The sequence below is a fragment of the Canis lupus genome, chromosome 23, assembly GCF_048164855.1.
Source record: "Canis lupus baileyi chromosome 23, mCanLup2.hap1, whole genome shotgun sequence".
NCBI classification, from domain to species: domain Eukaryota; kingdom Metazoa; phylum Chordata; class Mammalia; order Carnivora; family Canidae; genus Canis; species Canis lupus.
Window position 1 is genome coordinate 22652001 of NC_132860.1, and position 12010 is coordinate 22664010.

The window sequence follows — 12010 nt, forward strand, 5'->3', positions numbered from 1 at the left end:
CAAGAAAAAGTGCATACATTTCTGCAAGTATTTCATTTGTGTGCTGTGTTTACATTAGTAATACTTACTGTAATATATTTTATGCTTTCAATACAAGACTAGAAATGAGACTTATGTGTTCTATTTTATTTTTATTTTATTTTATTTATTTTATTACAAAAGACTTATTCTACAGTTGTTGGGAATTTAAAAAAAAAAAACGGTCCTTCCACATTGACAGTTTGAAAAGAGCTTTTCTAGAAGCCTCTTTACATTTGTCCATATACAAGTATATCTACTTGGTGATTCAATTTATTTTTCCATGGTATTTTGATAGGGATTGTATTGAACATGTAGATTGCCCTGGGTATCATTGACATTTTTCACAATATTGTATCAACAGCCAGCTAGAAACTCTGCAAGAAGAGCAAGAAGCAAACAAAGAAATAAGTGAAGGAGAAAGCAAGGGATGGTTGAAAGATGGATTCCCTGCTCATTTATTATTTCTGGCCAATATTCAATTTGGGGAAGAAGTAAATAGATAGGGCCTGAGGGATCCTGGCATCCTCTTACTCTCAAGGGGAAAGTGTGAAGAAGTTATGTTAACCATGCCCAAGCCTGGGAGTTGATACTGCCTCTGGATATTTATTATTTTGCATTGCACATGAGCCCGCACGCCTGTGGGAATATGGCCCTGCACTTGTCCACTTGTCACATCATCTAGCTTCAAACTCTTGCCCCCTGACCCCATTCCTTGGATAAAGGCTCAGACAAAACACTTAGTATCTGTAAGAAGGTGATAATATAGTACCTACCTCTTGCAATTATAAAAGGGTTGACAAACTAGGTAGACGAGTGGCTGTGAAAATGTCTAACACAGCGGAGACTCACCAGACATTTCTTAGAATGATCACATGGCCCATGTCAAGATGTTCTATTGCTTTTCAGAGTGGGGCCTTCATGGCTCTACAATGGATATTCGTACCTCCCTGCCTCCCTGTCCTGGGAGAGTAGTAGGTATGTGGCTGTGAGCATTAATACTAGAAAACAGGATAGTTGGGTGTCACCATCTCTATAATTGGGCAGGAGTGAAGCAGATCCTGGACGCTCTTTCCTTTCATGGCCTAAGTCAGTATGTTCTCATTGGTAAATCCAGTGGTTACCATTCTGTAATATCTTTTTCTGAGCCTCCCTTTTTTACTTGAAACCCATCAATCTCCAAAATGCATCCACTACCCACCCCTGTGCCCGTTCTCAATGTTCCTAGGCTCAGCAAATGTCACCTCACTACTCAGGAGGAATTCAGGGTCTTTTTATAAAAATGTATTGCTGTTCCCTCTGAATATCTCCTCAAATTCTCTCATTGTCTAGCTACCTTCATGTCTTAACTTCATCACACATGGCTCCTACCTACATCACTTCTTATCTACATCACTCTATGGCTTCCTAAAGGATCAGCTTATTTCTCTTGTGCCCCTCCCCCACAGTGTCCCCCTCTACACACTGCTCTTCCTACCATGTATATCTGGTCACACCCACCATTTGCTATATCCCATTTTGTTCTCATCTCTGAGTCCTGGCTCCTGCTGCTTTTTGGTAGCTTGACTAATCTTCATCGGCATCTCTTTCATGTTTTCCTTAATGGATTCAACCCAAATGAAACACTAATACCACTTTTACTGATAAAACAAATATGAATAATAAAGTATCTTCCTGCGGGAGGTCTGTTAGATTTGCCCACTGACAATGTTAGGAGCTTGGAGGACAGGTCTCAGTTTGTACCTAAGAAGCTCTTATCCTCCCGCTTAGCAGCCACCTTGATGTGGTTTGAAGTGGTGTTGAGTTCCGGAGCTGAGGGCGAAGAAAGAAGGAGATCTTGAGATGTCTTCTGTGCAGAAATGTGGTTTTCTTAAAGCATAGGGACAGAACCTGTGGGCAAAAAGAGTTGCAGCCCTGGGATGGTGAGGAGTTACTGATTATATAGTTCTCGGGAGAGTGAGTGATATTTTCAGTGTTATTTATTTTTTGATATTTTCACTTTTAGTCTCTCTCTTCATGTTTCTGCCTTACTTAACACATTTTTCTCTCTATAGTTGCAAATCTCTATTTCAGAATTTTCGTGTTTTCCTTTTAAAGTAAGTCAGTTCTCTGTTTTGACCTCTTCTTCCTATTCATATTCAGTGAACTCATATTCCACAAGTAAACAGATCATCAGGGAATTTTTTATACATAGAATAATCTCCTTCATAAAAATCACACCATTTCCCAGGTATGTAAAAGCACCTGTATATAGTTCTCACTTTGAATATTATTAGCTTACTTTTTCTTTCTTCTTACATTAATATCCTCTATAAAAGGTTTAGCTTTCCCATAGCATATTTAAACATCATTCTGAACTCTTGGTAGAAAATAAAAGGATGACCCTTTCTCTTATTTGCTTGGTTTTCACTCCATAGACAATGGGGTTGAGTGCAGGTGGGATAACTACATAGAGGTTGGCAAAGAGGATGTGAAATGTACGAGGGACATTATGCCCAAAACGATGGGCAAGGATGGAGAAGAATGCTGGTATATAGAACATGAGGATGACACAGACATGGGAACCACAGGTGCCAAGGGCCTTCTGGCGGGCATCTCGGGAGGGCAGGCGGAAGACCGCACAGAGGATGAGGGTGTAAGAAACGGCAATGAGAATCACATCTGAGATGACTGTCATGATGGGAACACAAAAGCCATACCAGATGTTGATGGAGATGTCAGCACAGGCGAGCCGGGCCACACCTATGTGCTCACAGTATGTGTGTGGTATGATGCGTGTCCTGCAGAAAGGCAAACGTGTAAGCAAAAATACAACTGGCAGAATGATGCAGAAGCTTCGACAGGAGATGCCCACTGCAATCTTGGTGATGGTCCTGGGGGTCAGAATAGTGGCATATCTCAGGGGGGAGCAGATGGCCACATAGCGATCAAATGCCATGGCCATCAAGATGGCTGAATCTAGGACAAAGCTACAGTGGTGGAAGAACATTTGTGTAAGACACCCTGGGAATGTGATTTCTCGAGCCCCAAGCCAAAAGATACTGAGTGATTTGGGAACACCAGCTGTGGACAGGATGAGATCAGTCATGGCCAGCATGGAGAGAAAGAAAAACATGGGTTCATGAAGGCTACGTTCCACTGTGATGAGGTAGAGAAGGGTACAGTTTCCCACGAGGGCCACAACATAGATGATACAGAAGGGAATCCCAATCCACACATGGCAATGCTCCAGGCCGGGGATTCCCACCAGAATGAAGGGTCCTGGGTTGTAATTGCTCAGGTTGAAAATGATCATGGCAGACATGATGACCTAAATACAGGTCCTGGGGACAGACAGAGGGCAGTAGAGGAGAGTTAGGGTCACTTGAGTCACTCTCATTTCCAACCATTCATCATTTTTGTCCCTAAATACGACAAGACCATATCAGTTAAGTAGAATACTTTTGAAATAAATAAAGTTTTGTGTTGAAACAACAGCAGGTAGTTTGCATAAACTAGCATTGCCTAAGATATACTGAGACTTACAGTCCTTCTACCTCAAGAGAAGATGTTCCTTCTTCTAGCCATCTCGGCTACTTTACACGACTCTTCCAGGCAGCCTTCCAGACTGGCTGCAATTCCTCTCTCATGATATAACATACCTCTGATAAAAGTTAAAAATTATAGTGTATACTTTTTTATGGTGGAAATAATTTCTGTGTCTTTTGTAGACACTATTGGATGGTTAGTCTTGACAAGATCTTGACATGATTTGCTTGTCCCGTCATGTGGAATACCAAAATTTGCCTCACCATAAATATTTGCTCTTTTAAATCTGCTGGATGGCTATGGCTCTTACATATGTGTGATCAACATTCTTTTGGATGAGGTAAAAATCCAAAAATTTAGTTAATTCAAAAAACAGAGGCCGAGTTCTTAGCCTATGCTGAACAATATGTAGAACTTAAATAAAATTTAGAAAAGTTCCATAGAGATGAGGTTCATGAGTCTCTGCTCTACCCCCCCCACCCAAAAAATAATTTTCAAGACCCTCTACACTAAACAGCTGCATAACATTCTATTATGTTGACTTAGTAATACACTTTGTCAATGTTTCTTTCCAAAAGAAGGATTGTTTCCTTGCAAATCCATATTCTATTGGATAGATGCACAGATGTTACAACAGTTATTCTCTCAGACACACAATCTCAAACATTCTCTGGTCTATATTTACAATCTATTATGCAATTTACCACAGTAGATTCACCAACCCATACTCCTGCAAAACACACCCCCCAGCACCCTTTATGTATCACAGATACATCTTACACGCATGTTTGCACCACACACACACACCATACCTGCACATGTTCACCCTACACACATTGCACGCATCATACAAACACATGCACACATACCAATGAAAAAACAAACAACCTATTTCACAATTGGATTTTGGAACCGCTACTTCTTGAGTGAATTCCCAGAATGTTTACTTGGAGAATTGGTCTTTTAAATACTAGGTTCCTGTACCTCCTTTCATCTCCAGCAATGTCTTGCATGAAACATTATTTATATTCTACACATAACCCACCATACATCCTGCCACTCAGCCAGGAGCAGCAGTGCCAGGAAGCTCGTGCTGTTCCTCCACCTCTGAGTCCTGATGGACAAAGCTCACATTCAGCCTCCTGCCAAGCCCCCATTTTCATTCATTCTTAGGCCCAGCTCACCAGACCAGCATCTGTCAAACCAACACTTCTGGTCTCCACCCATCTGTTTTTGGTAAAACAGAAGTAGAATGATTAGAATGATCTCTTCTTTCCTCTCTGATTGTCCCTTATCTATACAGAAAAACACTTTTCTGGAAGCCTCAGAAACCCTCTTCTAAAGTGTCTCTGTTATTTTAGGTTCTAGACTCGGGAGCACACCCCAAGTTCACACAGTGGCCACAGTCCAACCCCCATCTGCTCAGTATGCCTGTTCTCTGGCTGAGTGACCTTCATCTCCTTCTTATGCATTCAGGGGGGCCTAAGACTCACCCTTCGCCAATAGTAGAGATATGATTTGGTTGTTCAGCTTTCATGTGAAAACCCACCCATCTATGTGCTGCTCACAGCCTGAAACAGCACCCAGCATCAGGACCCTAAACCCAGTGCTGTCAGTCCCAGCTCTTCAGCTTGTCTGCAGGCATCCTTCATTCATACCCATGTGAGGAGGGGTCTTGTCTACTTTTTATGTGTCATGCACTCAGACACAATAGATGTTCACAGTCACCCAAAGCCTTTAAAACACACACATGGGCACACATAGTCTGTGTCATCTGAGGTTTGTCGTTTATGCCAGGCAAATCTAGAAGTCAGGGCAATCTATGAAACAGTCTGGTCTGCTCAATAAGTCAATGCTATTAACAGAGTGGAAGGTGCTTAGATGAGAAAAATACTCCTCTAGACTAAAGAAATTTAAGAGAATGAACCAACAAAGCAATTCTTTATCGAATTGCTTACAAAAATAACAAGGAATGCGAGATAATGCATAATTGTGGGAATTTAAATATGAATAGGTATTGGATGATATAAATTATTAGTATTCACTTTATTAAATGCGTGAATATTTATGTGGATATTATGGTGAAACACACACACGACACAGATGCACATAGTAACACAAGGAAATATTGGCACATGGGTATGCTGTGGAGCCAGATTAGTTTGCTGAGCATTTAAATTCCAGCTCCTCGATTTACGAAATGTGTGAACATAGGTGAGATTATTTGAACTGTATAATTCCTTGGTTCCCACATTTTTGAAAAGGGTCTAATAGCTCTAATTCTTAGTTATTATTAGGACATAAAAGGCATGCCCCCAAACCACTCCCTAGTGCAGTGTCTAGCCCATAGCAAGCACGGACTGTTGTACGTCTCTCTATAGACCGCATTTGCTATCATCTGTATCATCCTTCACTGTCAGATCACTCGGTGAAGAAGAGAACAGAGCAGATAGATGCATCCAAACCTACAGAAGCCTCTGATGCATGCATGTATGTGCATACACACACGCACACACACACACACACACACAACTGCAGACTTAGTCCCATCCTTTAGGTCAGAGTGGTGGGTCTTTGTCACACGTCTGACCCAGAATTTTGGAGACAAGAGTTAGCTTGGCCATGCTCAAATCAGGTGTATAGCTGTCGATCTGTCTGGATCTTTGTCATCCATTTGACGGAGCATCTGTGCAATTCTGGTAACCATGACCTGGGATTCTATGTGGGAATCACCCCAGAAAGGAAGAGACTGTCTCAGTGCATGGCTCCTGGAAACTGAGCCCTAAGTGCTCACCCACCTCTTTTTTTCTGTCCAATACCTGGTTCAGGCCACACCCCTCAAACAGCTAACACTCACCTAAATCGTGAGATTTGGGCCACACGGGAAGAAGAAAAGTAGTGCCGACAGCCAGCTAGAAACTCTGCAAGAAGGGCAGGCAGCAAGCAAAGAAATAAGTGAAGGAGAAAGCAAGGGATGGTCGAAAGATGGAATCCCTGCTCATTTATTATTTCTGGCCAATATTCAATTTGGGGAAGAAGTAAATAGATAGGGCCTGAGGGACCCTGGCATCCTCTTACTCTCAAGGGGAAAGTGTGAAGAAGTTATGTTAACCATGCCCAAGCCTGGGAGTTGATACTGCCTCTGGATATTTATTATTTTGCATTGCACATGAGCCCGCACGCCTGTGGGAATATGGCCCTGCAGTTGTCCACTTGTCACATCATCTAGCTTCAAGCTCTTGCCCCCTGACCCCACTCCTTGGATAAAGGGCTCAGACAAAGCACTTAGTATCTGTAAGAAGGTGATAATATAGTACCTACCTCTTGCGATTATAGAAGGGTTGACAAACTAGGTTGACGAGTGCTATTGAAAATGTCTAACACAATAGAGACTCACCAGACGTTTCTTAGAATGATCACATGGCCCATGTCAAGATGTTCTATTGCTCTTCAAAGTGGGGCCTTCGTAGGCTCTGCAATGGATATTCATACCTCCCTGCCTCCCTGTCCTGGGAGAGTGGTAGGTATGTGGCTGTGAGCATTAATACTAGAAAACAGGATAGTTGATTGTCACCATCTCTATAATTGGGTAGGAGTGAAGCAGACCCTGGACGCTCTTTCCTTTGATGCCTTAGTCAGTATGTTCTCATTGGAAAATCCAGTGGTTACCATTCTGTAATAGCTTTGTCTGAGCCTCCTTTTTTTACTTGAAATCCGTCAGTCTCCAAAATGCATCCACTACCCACCCCTGTGCCCATTCTCAATGTTCCTAGGCTCAGCAAATGTCACCTCACTACTCAGGAGGAATTCAGGGTCTTTTTATAAAAATGTATTGCTGTTCCCTCTGAATATCTCCTCAAATTCTCTCATTGTCTAGCTACCTTCATGTCTTAACTACATCACACATGGCTCCTACCTACATCACTTCTTATCTACATCACTCTATGGCTTCCTAAAGGATCAGCTTATTTCTCTTGTGCCCCTCCCCCACAGTGTCCCCTCTACACACTGCTCTTCCTACCATGTATATCTGGTCACACCCAGAATGCTATATCCCATTTTGTTCTCATCTCTGAGTCCTGGCTCCTGCTGCCTTTTGGTAGCTTAACTAATCTTCATTGGCAACTTTTTCATGTTTTCCTTAATGGACTCAACCCAAATGAAACACTAATACCACTTTTACTGATAAAACAAATATGAATAATAAAGTATCTTCCTGCGGGAGGTCTGTTAAATGTGCCCACTGACAATGTTAGGAGCTTGGAGGACAGGTCTCAGTTTGTACCTAAGAAGCTCTTATCCTCCTGCTTAGCAGCCACCTTGATGTGGTTTGAAGTGGTGTTGAGTTCCGGGGCTGAGGGTGAAGAAAGAAGGAGATCTTGAGATGTCTTCTGTGCAGAAATGTGGTTTTCTTAAAGCATAGGGACAGAACCTGTGGGCAAAAAGAGCTGCTGCCCTGGGATGGTGAGGAGTTACTGATTATATAGTTCTCGGGAGAGTGGGTGTTGGTCGGGGTGGGGGGTAGTAATGACAGGGAAGTTCCAAAAGGATTTTCATGCTCTAACACAGACTCGCAGAATACCATATGTCTTGCTGTTCTCAAACTAAGGTTGTTTTTCCCTTTCACAAGGCATTAACATTAAGACGGTTGGGAATTTCCTGGAGGAACATTATACTCTGCCTGCCTCAAGTATTTTTCCATGGGCTGAGGTTATAAAGACATTTAATTTCCCTACATTTCCTTCTGCCTGTGTTTCTCATATATCAATCCCCTATGAACAATTTTGACAACCTTAAATCTTTAAGGTTGATGAGGGTGGAAGGTCTTATTCTCCATAAGTTCTTCCTACTTAATAGAGGCATAGAGATATCCCTACCTATGGGTCAACACTGATCAAATGGGCGATTCATATAGGAGTTCCCAAAGGCAGTGACAGCCAATGCAAGGTAGACATCATATATGAACCTCCTTGAGTAGAAAAGATCATCTGTAGCTAGAAGTTTGGCACCAGGCAGGAAGGCACCAGAAAAGACAACAAAAGAAGGTTTAGTATTATAGTAAGAAATAGAAGTCTGAATAAAAAGACCTGATAGTTGACTAAAATTGTCCTCCAGTCCTTTATTGTTGTTTGAAGAGAAATTTGAGGTCTTCCACAGGTTCACAGGAATAAGAAGGCACATTAGTTTGCTCATTGGTTTCATGTGAAGGAGATAAGGTTTCATTCTCTATATATGAGCCCATGAAGAGTGTCCCTCTAACTCTTTTGCAGTGAGAGTACATATTATGACCCAGTAGGGGCCCTTCCATTTTAAAGTTAAAACCCCTGCTGTATTAGACTTCCAGTCATTTATATGGTGGTTGCTAGTGACCATCAGATTAGTTTTAGGGAGGATATGTTTTGTGTGTGCATTTAGAGATTTATGAATTCACCTGGCCTCAAGGGAATAATTTAACAGACCATTATAATCTCCATATATTGACAGGTCTACAGTGAGAAAGGGCTTTTCATAGAGTAATTCAAAGGGACAGAATTATATTGGTGGTTTGGAGGCAATCTCACTTCTGAGAAGCCCTAATAGTAAAAGAGTAGTAATCCAGTTTTCTTGAGTCTCAGTGCTTAGAATATAGTATCCAGAAAGATGTGTTATTGACACATTTTCTGTCTATAATAACCCTCCATTTAAATCAGAGATAACCAAATCAGTACTAATTCATTTGTAAAGCAAGTCTAATTCTAACAAACTTGGCCTAATGATTTATATAAACTCGGTAAGAATAGTGACTAGTCATATAGGTCTTTTAGACTCTGTTTTGCTGATATTTTTTATAAGGAATCAGATTGACCTTTTGGTAGTCTCTCCATGCCAGAAGCCATGCCAAGTACTTGCCATCTCACATTCCTGCAATACCTATAGATTTGGGCAAATTCTTCTTCAAGAGGTCCCCAAAGTATCCTAAGGTTCTTGCACTTGCCAGGAAGTGACATTCTTTACTCACCTGGTAAGGTGCTGGCAGCTCTTAAGAAGGCATCTGGCCAACCTTTCCAAAAGGCTCTATTGTCTTCATGCTTCATAAAGTCAACTTTAGCTCCTTAGAGCTGTTTAGCTGTATCTGAGTCTATGCATTTCTCTCAAATATAACATTCCAGTCAAAGCCTGGGTAAAATAACTAGTGTTTCCAATCGTGTCCTGTAATGAGATTCAAACAAGAGTCACAAACTATACTCATCTTTTTAAGCTCATTTAGTTCCATGTTACTAATTCGTATTTAGTCTGAATGCAGCTTTTTAGGAAGTTGTGGAAATACCAATTTTAGCTTTAGGACTTTAAAGGTATCAAAAGCCTGCATTTGTCAAAAGCCCTTTTGATGAATCTCCTAAGATGAAACCTGTGTTGCAAGAGAATAAGAACTATAACTACAAATGACAAAAAGACTCAAAAATGGACGTGGTTAAATATCTGATGAGAGGTTACAATATAGCTGGCAAGGAAATCATTATTTCTGTGACACATAACACTTCAATAATTAGAACATCAAGTAATGAAAAAAAAAAAGAAGATCAAATAATGGCCTTATACTAGAACATATTAAAACTTTATAAATTGCATATCATCTCTAAAATGGCATTTACCCAAGCATAATCTAAGACTTATTAAGCAACAATAAGTGCTTCCAGAGCAACTTGACATACCAAATAAAAAGACCTTATGAGTCAATGAGACTTTCTTTACAATTCAAATCTTGGGGAAGTTTGTTCAAAAACCTCAGAACGTTTTGAAAGCACATGAGTAAATAAATAGGGTTACAGATCATTGCAAAATTGAACTTATTTATTTAACCAAGGTGGCAATAAGACATTTCAAAGGCAATGTATAGCTATATAGTTGTTAGCAAAACTGAGCTCCTTTAATATTGAGACGTTTTAACCAAGAAAACAGAGAACTGATAAAGATAAAACCTAGAACCTGGTTTTCTGGGCAGATAAAAGAGAAGGAAAAAATCTCTGTTTACCTTTTCTTATCAAGTGCAAACGATTTAAGAAAACTTTTTCCTTTGAACTGAGAAAAGTAGAATTTCAATCTTTCCCCAAAGTACTTTTAAAATCCATTCATGTCAACCTAAGTCCTGGTCACATATAAAATTCCTTTCTAACGATTTCCCTTCATAAGCATTTTACAACTTTTTTGTTCAGAGTTGTTTCCCTTATTTCCATCAGTCTTAATTACATTTAGCAGAATTTTAACTCTTAGAAACCTTAGTGTCCAGTGAAAACTAAGTACTAACCAAGTGTGAACTCTTACACCAGAATTCCTTAGATGGCAAATTTATCAACCATTTCAGCACAAAACATGTTTTCCAACAGACTCAAATATCCTTATTTCTCTGCAATAAGTCAAAACTTCAAACCTACTTCGGTAATCATTGCTTTAGTATTCCATTCTCTTTGGGAAAGACCTAGATATCCAATTAATTCAATCCAAATTTATCACCCAAGCAAAACTTTTTATACAGTTTCAGATGACCAAAGACTTTGCAAAGCTATCTTAACAATTACCCATGGAAATGTTGAGACTGAAGATTATCATTGTAAATCATCCTTTTGCTAACAACTTGCAACAGAGATAACACCAGCTATTTGACCTTTAGTAAAGCTTATAGAATAAAAAGTTTCAATTAGTTTAAATACTGAATTATGTTCCACCTGGGTCCACTGAAAAATCAATTGGGAAGGGGGAAACTGAGAGGGGAAAAATTAGAGAGGAAAACAACCCATGAGAGACTCTTAACTCTGGGAAACAAAAAAGGGTTGCAGAGTGGGAGGTGGGTGGGAGGATGGGGTAACAGGGTGATGGGCATTAAAGAGGACACGTGATGAGAAGAGCACTGGGTGTTATACTATGTTGGGAAATTGAATTTAAATAAAATAAAACATTTAAAAAATCAATCAGTATGTTCCCCACTGCCAGTTTTTACCTGGGGCACTGGTGGGGACATGGGAGGTGATAAGTCCAGGAGTGTTCTTTCTTCCAGGAGAGCAAGGGGAGGAGGAGGAGAAGCCACTGGTGGGAGAGGCACCAAGGATGATTTAGAAGCCAATTATGAAGGCCACACCCATGGTGATACAGACACAAGAGGAAAAGAAGGCAGAAAAGGTGAGGTGCTGCCAGAAGACAGAGAAAAAGGGTTCCCGGTTCAAAACTTCATCACCTGGAGTAAGGGACAGGTGGAGCTAGGAAGGGAGAAATAGGTAGGGGGCTATGGGATCAGGCTCACAGAAATCCCCAAAATGCTGAGATGTAAGGAAACCAGAGATAAGGGAACAAACCAGACCACTCTGCCCTAGGTCTTTTTTTGATAGTCATCTGTGACAACAAAGAATAACCAGACCCCCCAAAAGAGAAGCCATTAAAGATGGTATCACCAGTCCTTACTCGAACCAAGACGTCACAGAATGCTAAGGCC

At 40.7% G+C, this 12010-nt stretch overlaps 1 protein-coding gene across 1 annotated transcript; it reads right to left on the reverse strand.

Moving 5' to 3' along the window:
• Positions 1-2300: 2300 nt before the first annotated feature.
• Positions 2301-3320, reverse strand: LOC140615478 (olfactory receptor 52H1-like). Its single transcript, XM_072795344.1, has one exon. The coding sequence runs from the start codon at positions 3311-3313 to the stop codon at positions 2366-2368; it is 948 nt and encodes a 315-aa protein (XP_072651445.1). The 5' UTR covers positions 3314-3320; the 3' UTR covers positions 2301-2365.
• Between the last annotated feature and the right edge of the window lie 8690 nt (positions 3321-12010).